The 20,195-nt window shown below is 37.4% G+C and overlaps 1 protein-coding gene and 1 pseudogene across 1 annotated transcript in view; both read right to left on the reverse strand.

Annotated features, from left to right (window-relative positions):
* The window catches only part of ift140 (intraflagellar transport 140 homolog (Chlamydomonas)), a 51,726-nt gene extending 32,063 nt beyond the window's left edge, over nucleotides 1-19,663 (reverse strand). Inside the window, exons 1-18 of the mRNA XM_052113873.1 lie at nucleotides 19,523-19,663; nucleotides 18,355-18,512; nucleotides 15,352-15,576; nucleotides 13,705-13,826; nucleotides 12,757-12,899; nucleotides 12,509-12,684; nucleotides 12,315-12,406; nucleotides 12,094-12,200; nucleotides 11,491-11,630; nucleotides 9,369-9,572; nucleotides 8,955-9,027; nucleotides 8,756-8,847; nucleotides 8,470-8,597; nucleotides 8,255-8,372; nucleotides 7,161-7,282; nucleotides 6,886-7,021; nucleotides 6,676-6,807; nucleotides 3,194-3,408 (exon numbers count right to left, since the gene is read on the reverse strand). Coding sequence (XP_051969833.1) covers nucleotides 3,194-3,408; nucleotides 6,676-6,807; nucleotides 6,886-7,021; nucleotides 7,161-7,282; nucleotides 8,255-8,372; nucleotides 8,470-8,597; nucleotides 8,756-8,847; nucleotides 8,955-9,027; nucleotides 9,369-9,572; nucleotides 11,491-11,630; nucleotides 12,094-12,200; nucleotides 12,315-12,406; nucleotides 12,509-12,684; nucleotides 12,757-12,899; nucleotides 13,705-13,826; nucleotides 15,352-15,576; nucleotides 18,355-18,501 — 2,372 coding nt within the window. The 5' untranslated portion in view covers nucleotides 18,502-18,512; nucleotides 19,523-19,663. The remainder of the gene's footprint in view (nucleotides 1-3,193; nucleotides 3,409-6,675; nucleotides 6,808-6,885; nucleotides 7,022-7,160; nucleotides 7,283-8,254; nucleotides 8,373-8,469; nucleotides 8,598-8,755; nucleotides 8,848-8,954; nucleotides 9,028-9,368; nucleotides 9,573-11,490; nucleotides 11,631-12,093; nucleotides 12,201-12,314; nucleotides 12,407-12,508; nucleotides 12,685-12,756; nucleotides 12,900-13,704; nucleotides 13,827-15,351; nucleotides 15,577-18,354; nucleotides 18,513-19,522) is intronic.
* LOC127634075 (prothymosin alpha-B-like) lies at nucleotides 13,939-15,135 on the reverse strand (annotated as a pseudogene).
* Nucleotides 19,664-20,195: the final 532 nt, after the last annotated feature.

The following is a 20,195-nucleotide window of genomic DNA, read 5'->3' on the forward strand; positions in this document are numbered from 1 at the left end:
ACTGAATTAATGCATTAAATCAACAGCCCTAAATTTTGTGTTTTTTTTTTTTAGGGTTTTGAGAGCAATATTTTCGGTGAATAACAATTTCGGTCTGTTTTGAAAGCAAAGCCATTACATGACTGTAGAAGACTCTGGACACATTATGCTTTCATTGTATAAAAAAGAACAGTGTGTCAACATTCATAAAACATTTCCTTTTGTGTTCCACAGAAAAAAGTCATACAGGCTTGGAATGACATACAGGAGTGTAAACGATGAGAGAATTTTCCTTTTTGGTAGAACTAGCCCTTGTATGGTGAAAGGAAACAAATTTGATAGACACAAAAGATAAAAACCTCTTGTGGGATCCAGCGCAGTTCAAATGAGTTTGTGTGTTAAAGATAAGCATCAATAGATCACTCAACTCAAGCTCTTTTTCTCATCTCTGTTTAATCTGTTGCTAAAATGAACTGGAACAATACAACAGGAATGTACAGCACGCACACCCATGTTAAGTCACTGGGAATCTCTGTCTCTTACTGTAAAACTCACACACACACACACACACACACACACACACAGACATATGTCTTTTGGGAAGCAGCAGCACACACCTACATCTAAACATCAGTATCCTTACAAGCATGCAAAGTACAATTACAATTCCCATTATAAACATGAAACACACAAACACCCTTCCTAAAAGCCACTTCTGTATATTTCTTTCAAACAGGGCGACAGTAGTGTGTGTGTGTTTATTTCATTATATCCTCTTTGAAATATGAATGTGAAATGTAGTTTGTGTGTCTGAAACCAATGATAACACAAACACAATATACTATATACTGATGAGCCAAAACATTATGACCATCTGTCTAATATGCTGTTGGTCCTCCACGTGCCGCCAAAGCAGCACCGATCAGCCGAGGCATGGACTCTACAAGACCCCTGAAGGTGTCCTGTGGTATCTGGCACCAAGACATTAGCAGCAAATCCTTCAAGTCTTGTAAGTTGCGAGGTGGAGCCGCTGTGGATCAGACTTGTAGGTCCAGCACATCCCATAGATGCTCAATCGAATTGAGATGTAATGATAACATTATTTGCTTCACATGTGAGTGGTCATAATGTTTTGGCTCATCAGTGTATACTGTTGTAATACAAAGTTATGCTGTGTATGTTATGTGAGTATGAATGAGTATGTTACTCTATATAAGTGTTTATTTCCTCAATTTCATTTTGAAAATCATTGTAATGAAATTGTGTATATATATATATATATATATATATATATATACATACATACATATACACACAGGTGAAACTCGAAAAATTAGAATATCGTGCAAAAGTTCATTAATTTCAGTAATTCAACTTAAAAGGTGAAACTAATATATTATATAGACTCATTACAAGCAAAGTAAGATATTTCAAGCCTTTATTTGATATAATTTTGATGATTATGGCTTACAGCTTATGAAAACCCCAAATTCAGAATCTCAGAAAATTTGAATATTGTGAAAAGGTTCAGTATTGTAGGCTCAAAGTGTCACACTCTAATCAGCTAAACACCTGCAAAGGGTTCCTGAGCCTTTAAATGGTCTCTCAGTCTGGTTCAGTTGAATTCACAATCATGGGGAAGACTGCTGACCTGACAGTTGTGCAGAAAACCATCATTGACACCCTCCACAAGGAGGGAAAGCCTCAAAAGGTAATTACAAAAGAAGTTGGATGTTCTCAAAGTGCTGTATCAAAGCACATTAATACAAAGTGAAGTGGAAGGGAAAAGTGTGGAAGAAAAAGGTGCACAAGCAGCAGGGATGACCGGCCATTCAAATGTGTGGGGGAGCTTCACAAGGAGTGGACTGAGGCTGGAGTTACTGCATCAAGAGCCACCACACACAGACGGGTCCTGGACATGGGCTTCAAATGTCAAACGTCTTACCTGGGCTAAAGAAAAAAAAAGAACTGGTCTGTTGCTCAGTGGTCCAAAGTCCTCTTTTCTGATGAGAGCAAATTTTGCATGTCATTTGGAAACCAAGGTCCCAGAGTCTGGAGGAAGAATGGAGAGGCACACAATCCAAGATGCTTGAAGTCCAGTGTGAAGTTTCCACAGTCTGTGTTGGTTTGGGGAGCCATGTCATCGGCTGGTGTTGGTCCACTGTGCTTTATTAAGTCCAGAGTCAACGCAGCCGTCTACCGGGACATTTTAGAGCACTTCATGCTTTCTTCAGCAGACAAGCTTTATGGAGATGCTGACTTCATTTTCCAGCAGGACTTGGCACCTGCCCACACTGCCAAAAGTACCAAAACCTGGTTCAATGACCATGGTATTACTGTGCTTGATTGGCCAGCAAACTCGCCTGACCTGAACCCCATAGAGAATCTATGGGGCATTGCCAAGAGAAAGATGAGAGACATGAGACCAAACAATGCAGAAGAGCTGAAGGCCGCTATTGAAGCATCTTGGTCTTCCATAACACCTCAGCAGTGCCACAGGCTGATAGCATCCATGACACGCCGCATTGAGGCAGTAATTAATGCAAAAGGGGCCCAAACCAAGTACTGAGTACATATGCATGATTATACTTTTCAGGGGGCCGACATTTCTGTATTAAAAATCCTTTTTTTTTTTTATTGATTTCATGTAATATTCTAATTTTCTGAGATTCTGAATTTGGGGTTTTCATAAGCTGTAAGCCATAATCATCAAAATTATATCAAATAAAGGCTTGAAATATCTTACTTTGCTTGTAATGAGTCTATATAATATATTAGTTTCACCTTTTAAGTTGAATTACTGAAATTAATGAACTTTTGCACGATATTCTAATTTTTCGAGTTTCACCTGTATATCAGTATTATATCAGCCATCAGCCACCCCTTTTCATTACATATTGGTAAAGGCATCAACCATGTAAAAACCCAATCTGTTTATCCACTTATTTTTGGATATCATATTTTGGGCATATAAAAAGTTTGGTTCAAATGTAAGAATACACATACAGTATGACTCTAACTGATCATTTAGCAGACACTTTTTACCCTTATTTATCATTTAACACTTTTAAGTGACTTACACTTATTAGAGATTCAGTCCCTCTTGAGTAACCTGAGGTTAAGTTTGAACCTACATCTCTTTGCTTACCAGCTTGACTGAGTCAGTATAAGGGCCTTGAACCTTCCTCCAACATCACTGTGTATGTGTTTGTACCTTTTGATGAGTTTGATGGCTTTAAAGGCTTCGTCCATGTCTCCGATGGTGAGATAAAAGCTGAAGTTGAGCATGGCGTCTCGGGTCTGTTTCTCGCAGCTCTCCAACCCAACAAAATCTCGGAGGGCTCGCCGGACCACCATCTGAGGGGGGGAGGGCACCTGGGGCGCCGCAGCATGTGTAGAGACCTCGCCCTGTTCTCCACCCTCACCCAGCTGACAGGACCAGAGAGAAACATTTATTTATATACAGTTAATGTCCTGAAAACAGATGTTTGCAACTTTTAAGATAAAAAAAATATAAAAATATTTAAATTTAATTTAATTTTAAATTTTTTACATTTACTTTTCAATTAACATATATGGTCAGTTCACAAATAACATGGATTTGAATTTTTACCTTCGTAGAAAATATTGTTTTAGGATTTTAGATATCATGAACATGCCCTTGGGATTACTTTAGTATACATTGGTTAGTCAACACCACTCGCTGCTGCATCCACAGATGCAAGTTCAGACTTTACTATGTAAAGGAGAAGCCGTACATCATCACTGTCCAGAAGCGCTGCCGAATTCTCTGGGCTCGTTCTCATCTTAGATGGAAAGTAGAACAGTGGAACTGTGTTTTTTGGTCTGATGAGTCCACATTGAAATAGTTTTTGAAAAACACAGCCGTCATGTTCTCCAAGCCAAAGAGGAAAAGGACCATCCAAGCTGTTATCAGCGTCAGGTCCAAAAGTCAGTGTCTGTATGGGTCAGGGGTGTGTCAGTGCCCATGGCATGGGTAACTCGCACATCTGTGAGGGCACCATTAATGCACACAGATATGTACAAATTTTGGAGCAGCCTGTACTGCCACCCAGCACCGTCTTTTCCAGGGACGTCCCAGAATTTTCAACAAATCACATACTGGCTGAATAAGCAGAGAGTGCGGGTGCTAGATTGGCACGCCTGCAGTTCTGACCATCTCCAAATGAGAATGTGTGATGCATTATATAGTGCACAATACGGCAACGAAGACCCCGTACAATTGTGCAAGCTAAAGACCTTCATAATGGATGACTGGAGGAAAATTACACTTTTTAAACTTAACAAACTTGTGTCTTCAGTGCCCAAATGCTTAATAAATGTTATTAGAAGAACTGGTGATGTTTCACAGAGGTAAACGCTCGACTGTCCCAACTTTTTGCAGCGTGTTGCAATCATCTGATATGAAATTACTATACATAAAAAAACATTGAAATTCATAAGGTAAACATCATATAATGTTTAGTTGTAGCGCTTTCAATTTAGCAAAGGGTGAATATAATTTACAAATCAGTACTGTTTGCTTTTATTAGCATTTTTCATACTGTCGTAATTCGGGTTGTATGTATATATACACACACACACACACACACTCACACACACAAACACACACATATACACTGTGACCAAAATTTGGACTATGTAGAGATTTTGCTCTTATGGACAGAAATTGGTACTTTTACTCACCAAAGTGGCATTCAACTGATCACACTGTATAGTCAGGACATTAATAATGTGAAAAATGACTTTTACAATTTGGAAAAAAATCTGAACTTCTTAAAGAGTTCTCATCAAAAAATCCTCCACGTGCAGCAATGACAGCTTTGCAGATCCTTGTTATTCTAGCTGTCAGTTTGTCCAGATACTCAGGTGACCTTTCACCCCACACTTCCTGTAGCATTTGCCATAGATGTGGCTGTCTTGTCGGGCACTTCTCACGCACCTTACAGTCTAACTGATCCCACAAAAGCTCAATAGGGTTAAGATCCGTAACACTCTATTCCAATTATCTGTTGTTCAATGTCTGTGTTTCTTTGCCCACTCGAACCTTTTCTTTTTGTTGTTCTGTTTCAAAAGTGTCTTTTTCTTTGCAGTTCTTCCCATAAGTCCTCCTGAGTCTTCTCTTTACTGTTGTACATGAAACTGGTGTTGAGCGGGTAGAATTCAATGAAGCTGTCAGCGGAGGACATGTGAGGCGTCTATTTCTCAAACTAGAGACTCTGATGTACTTATCCTCTTGTTTAGTTGTACATCTGGTCTTCCACATCTCTTTCTGTCCTTGTTAGAGACAGTTGTGCTTTGTCTTTGAAGACTGTAGTTACACCTTTTGTATGAAATCTGCATTTTTTTTGGCAATTTCAACCATTGTATAGAATTCATTCCGCAAATCAATGATTGACTGACGAGTTTCTAGAAAGACGTTTATTTTTTTGCCATTTCTGACCTAATATTGACCTTAAGACATGCCAGTCTATTGCATACTGTGACAACTCAAAAACAATCACAAAGACAATGTTCAGCTTCATTTAAAGAACCAAACAGCTTTCAACTGTATTTGATATAATGCAAGTGATTTTCTAGTACCAAATTAGCATTTTAGCATGATTACTCAAGGATAAGGTGTTAGAGTGATGCTGCTGTCTAGATTTGATCAAAAATGACTTTCATTAAATAGTGATGGTGCTGTTTTTTTATATCAGTAATGTCCTGACTATACTTTTGATCAGTTGAATGCCACTTTGGTGAAATAAAGCACCAATTCCTTCCAAAACAGAAAAATCTAAACATTATTCCAAACTTTTGGCTGCCAAAATATATATATATATACACCGTACATATATCCTCCCTTTCAGTTTCACCCTTTAGATTTATACCTTTCAGGGAAAGTTCACCTAAAATTTTTAATTCTGTCATCATTTACTCATACTTAATGTTGTTCCACACCCATCCGACCTTAAAAGGAGATGTTAGGCAGAATGTAAGCCTCAGTCAACAGTCATGGTTTTTTTTTCATACAATGGAAGTGAATGGTGACTAAGGCCATATCAACACTAATCTGCTTTTTTTTTTTTTTTTTTACGTCATCATTTTCCTCATCAAGTAGGCGGTAATGGAGAGCATTTTTGATGGAGGAAAACAAATTTGTAGTGTTAATGAGAGGAGTAAACATCCAAAATGGAGTTTACAAACAAAGTTTGGGAGGAGCATGTTCATTTAATCCAACCAATCACAAAGCCGGAGTAAGCACATATAATCTGCTGCTTACCTCACCTCTAAAGTGCATACAGTTCATAAAAATGCATGTATCATGATCATAAAAGAAAATATCATTTTTATCAAAATGCAAACACTACTTTTAACACATTGAAACAACACATGTGACGTCACATTTAAATGAGAGAGAACAAGCAAGGTTGCAGTGATGGGAAGTGGATGATTTTTCTGCCAAATGACCATTGGAGGAATACTCACATCTGGGAGAAAGAGTCCTCCCCTCCGAAATAAGAGCTTAGCAGCAGCAGGAAAATCAAAATTAAAATAAATAGATGAATAGAGGAAATAATGAAAAAGTAAATCAACAGGCATAATGTAAACATGTGAAATGAGTAGAGGGAGGACCATACTGATTCACAGTGAAAGCAGAAAGAGGGGGATGAGGTGAACTCGTGTTTGTACCTTGCAAATATAATAGTAATACGGTGTATCTAGAGCGAGCAGAGAGAAAAGTGTAGCTGGTTTTGGCTGCGAATCCTGCAGGAGGACACCGTGTTCCTGAGTCACGAAGAACGTCACCACCAACACGTCCTCCTGTCAGAGAAAACAACAACTCTTTGAAAATACGTGCACATTTCGAACATACTGCAAGAAACTGATTTCGGGACTTACCTTCTCTGTTTGTGATTGACTGCTGCTTTGAATGTCAGAGTTCACTGAAAATGCTTCACACACAAAGAGACGAGGTTCGTTTTCATCCCAGAATTGAGAAACAGGGCAGCGGGCGGCCAGCTCCCCTTCACATCGACTGTAATACATAACAAATAGAAACGAATCGAACAAAACCACCAATTTACATAATCTCTGCTCCTATAAAGTGATATCACATATAGGTAGCAAATCAAAACATGTATGATATTGCTCACGGCTGTAATGCCTCATGGTACCTCTGACTGTCCTCTGATTGAGTGAGACTGCTCGCTGGTCTACCCCTGAAGAAGTCAAAATAAGAAAGTGTGTCCAGCTCGATATCATAGAAAAACACTTTGTTGTCTGGCCGTCCGTTCACCTGCAATACACGACAAGCATGACAAGACATGGACAAAACATGCATACACTTAAAAGTCCACTTGTTAGTAATGTTAGTCAAGATGTATTGCTCCAACAGTTGTAATTTAGCTTTGCACAAGATTTATACACCCTCTCTTTGATGGTTAGAATTAAACAGGCTGTTTTTGCTGCTGTACCTTTAAGACTTCTACATAATTGGGTGTTTCTTTAACTTCATGCACTTTCATTTCAAGGGGTTAATTTTTATTCAAAACAATCAGATTTCAACTTTTATCTTTTTGTTATATGGAGGTCACATTAAAACAGACTTGGAAACTTTTTATCAGACCTTCATCATTTAATTTTAGCCCAGACACAGACTTGTAATATTAAACTATGAAAATCCATTATAAAAATACAAATTATTTCCTGTAATGGAAATGGAAATAATTTATTGTTAGAACAAAAGCTTTTGTACCTCTTTAAAACATAATTCCTGAGCAAAACAGTAATCTGATGACAAAATAAGATAAGTGGCAAAATATCTGTAACAGCATCACTATCAGCCAATAGTCTTTTGTTAAAATCTGTTTCTGTATCGGCCAACATTTTTCATATTGGTGCATCGCTACTCCTGTACACAGTTATTTTTATTTTAAGTCAGTGACTGTTTTTTTTTTATAAGACTTTACTTTGTCCACAGTGCTAAAAGTGCCCACAGTTGAAGAAAAACCCTCTGCTATTATTGGCTAACATATGCGTAACAGCATAGTTCACATTGTCACTTGGATTGAGCAAGTTGCTGAATACCGAGTGTGTTGATGTGTCAATGTGGGTGGTCATATGTTAATGTATCCATAGTTGTGACATCATAACTGTGAATATTTCCGAACAAGCCAATTTTGCTTGAGTTCAGTTTCAATATAATGATCTGGGTGGACTGGAGATGGAGTGTTTGAGTATGTCTATCTTCATAATGTCTCATGCGTACCTGTGTAATGAGGACGCTCAACTGGCTGCCACTAGCATTGCATTTAACGGATCTCAGAGCACCCAGGTCAGGAATGAGCTCAGCTAGATTCTTAGTGATGCCAAGGGGTTTGGCCTCCCTGTACACAAAAACAGACATACATTAAAAACACATATGAGAGGGAATATCAGCAGTAGACCTTATTTGTTTTGAAATGTGTGTGTGTGTGTGTTCACCTGCGTGTTAGGTCAAACACACGGACGTGTGATGTATCTGTTCCCACAGCCAGGTAAGATCCACACACACACAATAGTGTAGGGTTCCCTTCCACTTCAGAAAACACCAACAACTGCTTCACTGTGCCCTATGTATGCAAACACACACACACACACACATACATTCAAACATGCTGTTACTAACTAATTTTACATGTGACATTGAGCTGAAATAGACAAATGTGCATCCGTATACTTGTATTTTAAAGAATGTGCACATTTTTTGTGCATATAATTATGTGTGTACCTTTGGTGTGCGGATCTGAACACGGTTTGGTTCTACAGTATAAATATTTTCTTCATGCACTGCAAGGGCAGGAGACTCACACTGGAAAGAACCTGATGATAAATAAAACAGAATTCAAATAGCATATAAGCCATATTGTAAAATATTTATAATATTTAATTAATTTATTGTCTGAAAGCTCATAATGTGTTTATGGTACCTGTGCTGTGTAGAGTTTGTCCTGATGGCTCATATACAGTAACACATTTTCCATTCCACACTGCAACCATATCCTACACACACATTATAAAAACACAACAGAGCCACAAACCTTTTAGAATGTATGTATGTATTTATTTATTTATTTATTTTTTACTATAGGTATAAGGGATATTACACCTTTTTCCTGTCAAATTTTGTTAGCCAAGTTAAATTCCACTAACATGATTATATGATGTTATAGTCTGACTTTTAAGAATCACTGTTGCTGTCCTATTTAAAAAAGTGCCTCAAACTAAATTATATCTTATTTGTGGAATGAGTATTACACAATTGAATGCTAAAAATCAGTAATTTTATTATAGGATGTTCAAATAAATGCATACCGGGTTGTGTCACTTTAAATGGGTCTTACCTTTGTGACCTGTACAGCTCTGATGTGTGTGTCTGTTTGAAAAGTGATGTGTGTGTTGGTGTTGAAGTTGGCCAGGCTGAGTTGTGTTGGTGTGAGCTGCACTGCTGCCATCTGCTGGTTGTAATGAGAACACATTACATGCTCTGATAGAATCACCACACAGCTGCTACTGCAGACGGCCAGCAGATGAGAGCTTGAACCCCACTGTGAGAAGGAGACAAGAGAAGAGACTTCATATAATTGAATTTATTCAATAATAATAATAATAATAATAACAACTTAAAGGGGACCTATTATGCAAAATTCACTTTTACATGATGTTTGTACATAAATGTCAGAAAAAATATCAGCAGTGTGGGAGGGGTACACAACCACCCTACAATGTTAAAATTCCACCCACTCCTCTTTCTTATATTTCTATTCATCAAAAACAGTGTCTCAAAGTAATTGGTTTTCATTTCCGCTCTAACGTGACGTCACAGTAGAGCAGGCCTCGCCCACGACTGGTGACGGACTCCACCCTATTATCATAGATCCTCCGCTGAGTGATCTACATACAGTCTGCCATTTTTTCCATGCTGGAGCAAAGACACTTTTAATTTTCATTTAAAGAGACACACGCAAAAACAGAGTGTTTTTGATTGCACCCAAAAAGAGACATTTACAACATGGTATAATAAATGATCCACTGGGTATTATGAGCTAAAACTTCACAGACACATTCTGGGTACACCTGAGACATATATTACATCTTGTAAATAATAGGTCTCCTTTAAAGCAGTAGTTCACCCAAAAAATTATAATTCTCTCATCATTTACTTACCATCATGCCATCCCAGATGTGTATGACTTCCTTTCTTCTGCTGAACAAAAAAAGATGTTTAGAAGAATATCTCAGTTCTGTAGGTCCATACAATACAAATCAATGGGGTCCAAAACTTTGAAGCTCACAAAGCACAAAAGGCAGCATAAAAGTAATCCATATGACTCCATATGATGGTTAAATCCATGTCTTCAGATAAGATATGATAGGTGATAGAAACAGATCAATATTTAAGTTCTTAAAGTTCTTTTCAATAAATCTTTACTCTCATACAGCCCTCTTTTGTTTTTGGCGATTCACAATCTTCGTGCATATCACCAACCTACTGGGCAGGGAGGATAATTTATATAAAAGAAAAGGACTTAAATATTGATGTTTCCCACCCGCACCTATCATATCACTTCTGAAGACATGGATTTACAACTGGAGTTGTATGGATTACTTTTATGCTGCCTTTATGTGCTTTTTTTTAGCTTCAAAGTTCTGGCTACCATTCACTTGAAGTGTATGGACCAAAGGATATTCTTCTAAAAATCTTCTTTGTGTTCAGCAGAAGACAGAAAGTCATACACATTTGGGAAGGCATGAGGGTGAGTAAATAATTAGGAAATTGTTATTTTTGGAGTGAACTACCACTTTAATAAATTGGACTTTGTTCCCTATAATAAAAGCAGATAGATCTGGTTCTCATATCTAGTTGCTACAAACCATTAAAATGGGCTAACAAACTATATTGCTTGAATAATTATGATTTGATTACCTTTATTACTGTATTAAAAATAATTGTTTATTGTACACTGGTGTCTATTATAATATTGATTTTGCCACCTTTTGAAAACAACAATAGGCCACGGGTGATTTCACCATGTTGAAAGTTGATTTATAACATTTTTGACCGTGGTACAGATGGACATTTTGTAGTCGAGTACTCTAACACATAAAAAAACAAGTAATGAAGTTTTCGTGATTTTTTATGAAAAAATGCACAATGCATAAACACAACAACATCATGCATTAACAACACCATCCATCCATCCACAATGCCAACAAATGCACGGCAAGATTTGGTGAGAGAATCAGTTGCATTATTGCCCACGGCAGGCAAAGGCACAAAGGAAAATAAAATTGCAATATATGAGTAGTATTTTTACTAGTCGAATATTTCAAGCTGAACGAGTACTTGATTAATCGTGCACATCCTTAGACTATAATTCAATCACTATAACACAAAGACTTTCATATGAAATGCTGTTGTTATTTCTGCTCTTTCAGAGCTAATTTAATGGAAGTGTGCTGAACCTGTAGCTGTGAGATGTTCCCCTCCACCTCAGCTGGTGTTTGGAGTTTCCACTGTGTTTTTGTGTCTTCTTTCTGATCATTCACTGTCACCATGTGCCAGAGAGCAACACGACCCCTGCTGGTGCCTGCTGCAAGAACTTCTGTGAATCAAAACATAAATTGATACGGATTCAGATGGGTTCTTAATAAAATCACACAGGCAATGTTGTTTATCCTGTTGGAAAATAAAAAGTCTAAAGCTGAATGCCATGCATGTCGCCAAGAAGCAATTAATGAGTAAAACACAATTATAATAATTATATTACTAAGAATTAAATACGTTTTTTATGAAAAGATTGATAATAGAAATTTACATTTACATTTACATTTTACATTTATGCATTTGGCAGACGCTTTTATCCAAAGCGACTTACAGTGCACTTGGAGCAACCTGGAGTTAAGTGCCTTGCTCAAGGTCCCAACAGTGGCATCTTTGTGGTGCTGGGGCTTGAACCCGACCTTCTGGTCAGTAACCCTGAGCCTCAACCACTGAGCCACCACTGCCACAACTTTTAGTGTATAAGTTCTTATCTGTGTTCAGATTTACCAAGGGGAAAATCTTACGTCTAAAAGTGCAGAAGGAGACACAGTTGAGGAGTTCTCCTTTCTCAAAGCCCAGAGACTCATCTAAAGAGAGAGCGTAGTGATCATCATGCTCCACATCCCACAACCTACACACACACAACACCACCACCACCATTAGAACATCTCAGAACATCTGTGAAGAGCCTAAAAAACCTTTCAAATCACTTTCAGTTTAAACAGACAGATTGAAAGTTGAAGACCTGATGTGTTGTTCTCCAGACGCTGTGATGAGCAAACCGTTTTCTGTCCACACAATATCAGCGTGCTGCACACCTCTACCACTGAGCTTCACCTGCACAAACACACACACAACCAGTCTTTATCTCAGCGGTCTAATGTCCTTCTGACAGTTGTGCTAGTATTTGGATAGTGGATTGGCTTAACTTCCTGTTACCTTACTGATCTCCTGGGCAAACCTGTCAGGTCCAAGATTGAACTGAGAGAGCAGGAGAGAGTCGGTTACCACAGCGAGAACGGCCCTCCGTTTAGAGTACCACATCTTCTGTACAGCGCTCTCTACAGAGAGTAACGCAACACTGTGGGCCTGCTCATCAACGCTGTACACACTCCCTAAAACACACAAAACGTTGGAACAAACCCAAAGTGACTGCTTAACATTGTGTTTCTCAACATGTCTCTCACCGTCAGCGGTACTGATGAAGAATGCCAGCCCTTCCTGTGATCCTAGTGCAAAACCAGTTCCTCTATTGCTCTTTTTCCAGTTAAACATGTCCAGAGCATTTTCATCCCCGCTCACAGCTGCACGGGCCAGCATTGCCACATCCCTACATTTGAATACACATGTACACACAGCAGTTTTACACTTAAGAAGTTGCCAGATAAGATTCTTACCAATCTTACCAAGCAACCAATTAGGCATTTACAGTGTTTGTGATATGTGACGTGCTCCATCAAAATAGTTGTAAGTTGCAATGGTCCGGTTTTTATGCTCTTTATTGTGGTGTGTCAAATTGCTTCAACTGCCGTCAATTCCTCTAAACAGGTGTGCAGGTGCATGCCTAAGTGTAAATAGATGGATATGTTTTAAGTATGCTTTATGAGCCCGGATTTATGTAATATAGACATTAATATGTACATGTACGAACCAAACATGCAAAAGCAGTGTCCCTCGTTGTATATTTTTACTTAAAGAGTTATTTATAGCATAAAGCTGGAAAGGGTTACAAAGTTATTTTGAAGAGCTTAGATATTCATCTGTCCACAGTTACACAAACTGTCTATAAACGGAGATGATTTAGTACTGTAGCTACTCTCCCTAGAAGTGGCCGTCCAGCCAAGATGACTCAGAAGGCACACCGCAGAATGCACAATGAGGTAAAAAAGAACCCTTGAATGACAGCTAAAGACTTCACTGGAACTGGTTAACATCTCTGTTCATGAGTCTACTATACAGAAAACATTAAACAGGCATGTGTCAATGGCAGAACACCATGATGGAAGCCGCGGCTTTCCAACAAAAGCATTGCTGCTTAATAATGCAAAAGCATTATTTTTATTATAATGAATATGACTGAAGTAATCATTGGTGATCAGTGTTGGCATGATGATGAAACTGCTGGTGAGACTCACTCTGCAGGTGGTGCAGGTCTGACGATACAACAGGTCAGTGGTTTACTGTAATCGTGTTTTATCAGAGGAGAGCCCTGCAGTTTACCTCTGGCATCCAACCTCCATACTGCCATCACACCTGCCTGCAAACACACACACACACACACACACACACACACACACACACACACACACACACACACACACACACACACACACACACACACACACACACACACACACACACACATCAGCTCAGCTGCTCTTATAGCATGTTAGAGTAGTAACAATAACTATATTTACTATATGACACTGTAAAACATAAATGGGAGAGTAGGGAATAGTGTACAGAATATATGTGTGTTTCTTTCACTTTGGGCACTTTCATGTACCAGGGGTTGATTTCATTCTTTTTCTTTTAAGAAAGTCACATTAAAACTGACTTAGAAACTTTTTACCAGGTCTTCATAATTTATGTTTGGTACTTTTTAAATGCCTTTTATGTGTTGATTTTACTGTTTTAGCCTTGTCCCAGACCCAGACTTTCAATATTAAACTATGAAAATACACGATAAAAATACTATTTATTACATGTTTAAAACAAAGAGTGAAAAAAAGCATAAACCATTTCAATATTTACTGTCAAAATGATTTCTATTAATTATTCAAAAATTACGACTATCCCACAGTTGAGTCATCATTTCCATCACATCAAACAATTTTGCCCCTAATTAAGTGTATTTCTAAAAATAGTGTACTTGTTAACAAAGAGGATAAAAGTGTCAGTTAAGAGCCAAAACAAAGAAAAATCAAAAGAAATATCACTTGTGAGCATAATATTTTAATTGGGTGTAATTTCCAATCAAGCTGTAATTTTTCCAAACTATGCGATGTGTGAAAATATTGTTTATTTAGGATCCATAAAATGTTAGCTATGAAATTAGCCTTAGCAAGTCATATTAGTTGACCATTTTATTCCAAAACACAAAAAATGTCATTTCTATCAGCATCATTTTCAGCACAGAAGGGAACACGATTACGGGAACATTAAACACGATACAGAATTTGAGATGTTCTGGAAATGGCACTGTGCTGGGAATTTCATGACATAAGGCTCCGGTTGTCACGATTCACTGTTGTCTGCCCTGTGTTTTGCCTCTGTCATCTGTTCCCCATGGACTACACTTCCCATAATTCCCTGCCCTCATCACTTCATCGTCATCATCTTCAGCAGCACGTTTTTGTTCCTCCACCCAGTTCATCATCATCTTCATCCTTGTCCTCTTCTCCTTCCTCGTCTACTTAATCCTCATCCTCTTCGTCAATTTCTGGCTCTCCGTTCTCCTTTCCATAAATTGAATCTTTTCCATTTTCCTTCTCCTCGAGTAGCTTCTTCTCCTTCAGGTCCTTTGTGGAGATTTCTGTAGTGGAATCAACCTTCGTATCTGCCATAATTTATATTGTATAGCAATAAAATTCGGAACGGAGGCAAAACACAGGGCAGACAACAGTGAATCGTGACACCGGTGATGCATGTACATACACTATTGGACATTGTTTGCTGACGAATTTATCGAGACATTACTTTCTAAACGTCCACCATACTAAAAGTGCCCCAAGTTGAAGAAACACCCACACAAGAATGCAGAGGGGATGAATGTGTGTGACCTGATCTCCCGTCACCAGTCTGCTGCCGTTACTGCTCCACTCCAGCACTGTGATGCAGGCGGTGTGTGTATTTGCTGGCAGAGGTGTGTGTTCACCTGAGGGGTGTGACATGAGCAGGGTCTCGCCCGTCTCCCACCCCACTGCCAGAAGGGGTTTAGTGGGGTGCCACTGTAACAATGAGGGGCTGAAACCCCGTTCCACATGACACAACTCCACATGCTCCCCCTAAACACACACACACACACACAGAGAGGGATATTACATTCAAACCCAGCAGCAACATTGACACTGAAAAGTACTTTTATCAAGTGAGACCTAATATACAGTATATGTAAACATTTTAAATGAAAAACTGTGTTATGTGTAAATCAGATGGTTATTGTCATTGTCATACTGCTATGTTGCTTGGAACTGCACCCAAGACTTTCACCCACTGTTGCACTTGTGTATATGGTTGAGTGACAATAAAGGGATTTGATTTGATTAATGAATAATAGTAATCTCTATTGGTGGTAACTATTGAATATTTAGTCTGGAAGAGCAAGCAAAACATATTAACCCTAAAAAGGTTTTTGTATGATGGGGGATACAAACATTTGAGAGGCTGGGGAGAGGAGCAACGAGTGAGTCGATGCAAATACTGAGGTCATGTGACTCTGTATATATGAAGCCTAAACTCTGGCATCAACTCGCAATCTTTATCTAAAAGTGACACGGCAGCATTTTTTGAGAAGGTGGCTGACCTAGAGACAAACATTCCTATCTTTTCAATGTTGTTTTCATGATTTAAAAAAGCTGTAAATGTGAAAATAAAAGCAATATTTTTTTATTTTTTGGGCCCTAATTTGTTGGAAAATAGCAATAAAATAGTTCCCTTTGCTTTCCTTTTATTTAAATGCACAAAGGTTTTTTTTTTACTTTATCCATCCTTCATACTTCATACATTTAAATGTTCAGTGTGAACCATAAACTCAACTAATAAAGATGAAAACTGCTTAGGGCCAGAATAAGTACATATTACGTTAAACCTGTATTCACACACACACACACACACACACACACACACAACACACACAAAAACACACAAACACACATAAAAAGAAAAAATTATTATATATATATATATATTTTTTTTTTTATACATTTCAATTTCATCCATCGCACTGAATTGAGAAATCTTTAACAAAAAAACAAAAAAAATCTTTTTTAGTTTCATTTAATTTTGTTATAAATTGCACAATTCATTTTGATGGAATTTTGTTATGAAATTGATACACGTATCTTAAACAAAGGCTAATATATATATATTTTTGAGAGTATTGATGTTATTGTTTGATTGAAGTATATGCTATACACTCACCGAGCACTTTATTAGGAACATCTACTTATTCGTGCGATTATCTAATCACACAATCATGCAGTTACTCTTCAGGAGCTCCAGTTAATGTTCACATCAACAATCAGAATGGAGAAAAATAAGATCTCAGTGATTTCGACTGTGGCATGATTGTTGGTGCAAGATGGGCTGGTTTGAGTGTTTCTGTAACTGCTGATCTCCTGGGATTTTCACACAATAGTTTCAAGAATTTACTCTGAATAGTGCCAAAAACATCCAGTCAGCGCCAGTTCTGCATATGGAAAGACCTTGTTGATGAGAGAGGTCAACAGAAAATGACCAGACTGGTTCGAACTGACAGTGAGCAGAATATCATCTCAGAATGCACAATATGTTGAACCTTGAGGCGGATGGGTTGCAACAGCATCTGGCATACTTTCCTTATAAAGTGCTCAGTGAGTGTATATGCAGTAATTTACATATCAAACAAGGAGTAAACAATCATCATGAATAATATGTTTTATTTCTTGTATGATGGCCAGCAATGATTAGGTCTACAGGAATTTTACAGGACAAAGGTGGCAACCCTAACTACATTACCCCAGTGGTCACTCTGCTAGGACACTTGAGAGGAACTGACTTAATACAGGAAAAATAACCTTGACACCAGTTGCTTTACCGCCCTCTTGCGTTCAAAATCTACATAAACCTTTTGCATTCGCGAGTCAATTTTGACCTGGTAAATTTCAAGCTTAAAATCATTTATAATTTGATGGTTTTCATCTAAAACTATATTGTAAGTCATTAATAGGTTTATATTTGTCAGTTAACATGCCAAAAATATTTTTTTTTTATAAATAATAAAATAGAGAAATTCTCTGACATTTCAAAGTACACATTAACTACAGCAAAACCAGTGTGAGAAATGTAAAGACATTATTTATCAACATTTATATTAAATTTGATCTACATATAACATACTATACAATTTATATTAACATCTAATGTGACAATTACTAGTAATTTAAATTAATTTCCTATTGGTGGTCAAAAGTTCTGAAATCAATATATTATTTTCAACTAAACTTCATCAAAACAACTGTACAACTCAAGTCTAAAACATTAATATTTCTTTAGGAAGTATTTAAGCAAAATCTATACTATTTCCTTGCATGATGCGTGAGTATGCTGTAGGCTGGTTTGACACCCGTTTATGCAATAGTACCTGTGATTTAGTTTATTTGTTATGCTTATAACTTATTATTGTGTGTGTGTGTGTGTGTGTGTGTGTGTGTGTGTGTGTGTGTGTGTGTGTGTGTGTGTGAACAAGATGCAGTAAATGTGAGAGACAAAAAAGTGTGGTTGAGAGTTTGGGAAAGATTCTCAATGTAAGTGAAGTGTTTCTAAGTTAAAATCATGTGTCAAGCCACAATTGATCCCGAGTCAAGATTTACCCACAAAAGATATAAAATGTTTTTTGTTTTTTTTTAAATGGCTCTTAAACAATTTTATTTAAAAATCTGAAAAAAATAATTATTATGTGTATTTTGATAGTCTTGACAAATTCGCAAAGTCGTTTGGTTCCCGTCCTAAAAACAATGTGGTATTTAAAAATTATTATCTACCTCTCCCAGGTCAAAAATGACCCAAACGCAATAGTGGCTCACCTGTTGCAGGTACAGATCCACGCAGCCCCCGGTGGAGGCGTTCACAGACCCCACGGCCAGCACACACAAACTGGAATGCCATGAGATGAGGACTGTCACTCCACTGCTGTCAGGGGCCTTGATACGATGATCAAAATACACAGCCATCACCGACAAATCTAGAAAATTAATTATAAGACTTATCATTAATATCATATCTGAAGGCAGAGAAGACAAAAACTACAACAGTGTGACTTCAACATACATCATCTGATCGCTTCAGCTGTAATATTAAACACATACTGACCATATTGATTTATAACCTAATATGACTGCTATGCGGTGTTGGGTAAGTCACTCTAAACAAAAGTTATTAATTACTAACTACTAATTACTCTGTCTAAAAAATAATTGCATTATTTATTACTAATTGCTTTCTAAAACCCTTATCAACCTCAATCAGATGAAAAATACAAGGATAGACATGAAACTGTTCTTTTAATTCTTTCAAATAAATCATATAAAATCAAATAAATGATTCAAGAATTGCCCAAAGAATTTAAGGGGGCGGCGTTAAATTAGAAAACATATATTTTAACATTAGATGTTACATTTCGATTTTAAATTCACTATTGTTTTATATAGAATTGTTCAATACTCTATACAGTATTTAACACCATTTTATCAGAATTAACTGTAATTCAATTACTGAAAAATTAAGAGTAATCCCTTACTTTACTTAGTAATGTATTACACCCAACACGGCTGCTATGAGATCAAATAAACTATGGTGTAAACAGTGATTGTGTCAGATGGGTATTACCATGATACTGTTTGTTTTACATATCCATATACCATGGTTAAAAGCTAGTGTACAAGATACTTCAAAGAATAGCATGGTAGTATCCAACAACATGGTATAAGCATGTTAACATGTCCACAAATCATGGTAATACCATAGTACTTTTTGTAAGTGAGGATACTCAAAGTTAACGGTTGAAGATCAATAAAATGCAAGTGTATGTTAAAGCTAGGAAAACTCCATTGAGGATAATATTTAGAACCATCTCAATACCAAATGCTAAATGTAATGGAAAATGTTTTTACATCTGTTTTTAGTGTGTTGCTAGCAATGTTAGCTAATCCACACTGAGGCCTGTCGCTTTAAAAACGTTAAAAAAATAATGACCGTTTGAATAAGACACCTGAAACCTCTTCTTCTCAGTACTCCGTATTTTTCCAGAAGCATATGTATGGTTTTGAAAATAAATAAATGAAATTAGCCCTTCGATGTTTATGAAACGCTTTAGCCTTCAAGCGTCACGTTCGGTTGCCCAGACAACGCAGGAGAATACGAAGAGGCGGGGCTAAAAGGCGGACACTCCGCTTCAGCTAATGAGGTGACGCGAAGGGAATGGCCAATGAGGCTGCTCTTTATCTATGGTTTCAGTACATGTGGGTTTGATAGTGATGTGTTGCAAAATATTAATTTAACACTGACATGAGCTGTGTTCTTAAAGGTGCAATCAATATGTCTTCTTGGACTTTTCATGTGCTGATGCCACTGTAGAAATTCACTATTCACAGTTAGCATGATTAATTAAATCCATGAGTGAAAGTGTCCAATAACAATGCAGGTTACTGAGATTAAGCAAGCAGTATATGGCTGGTCATGTGACCGTAACATGGCAGCCCCCATGAGGGGACCCTCTCCATGTAGAATCAAACAGCTTTTATAAGGTTGCTGCTATGAGTGGAGTCTTCATCTCATGTGGGTGATCATAATTTTAAACATACATTTTTAAAATTACTATTCATTTTGTTAGGAGCAAAAGCTTTTTGAGGAAAAAAATTACACGGAC

The sequence above is a fragment of the Xyrauchen texanus genome, chromosome 41 (genome assembly GCF_025860055.1).
Source record: "Xyrauchen texanus isolate HMW12.3.18 chromosome 41, RBS_HiC_50CHRs, whole genome shotgun sequence".
Lineage (NCBI taxonomy): Eukaryota > Metazoa > Chordata > Actinopteri > Cypriniformes > Catostomidae > Xyrauchen > Xyrauchen texanus.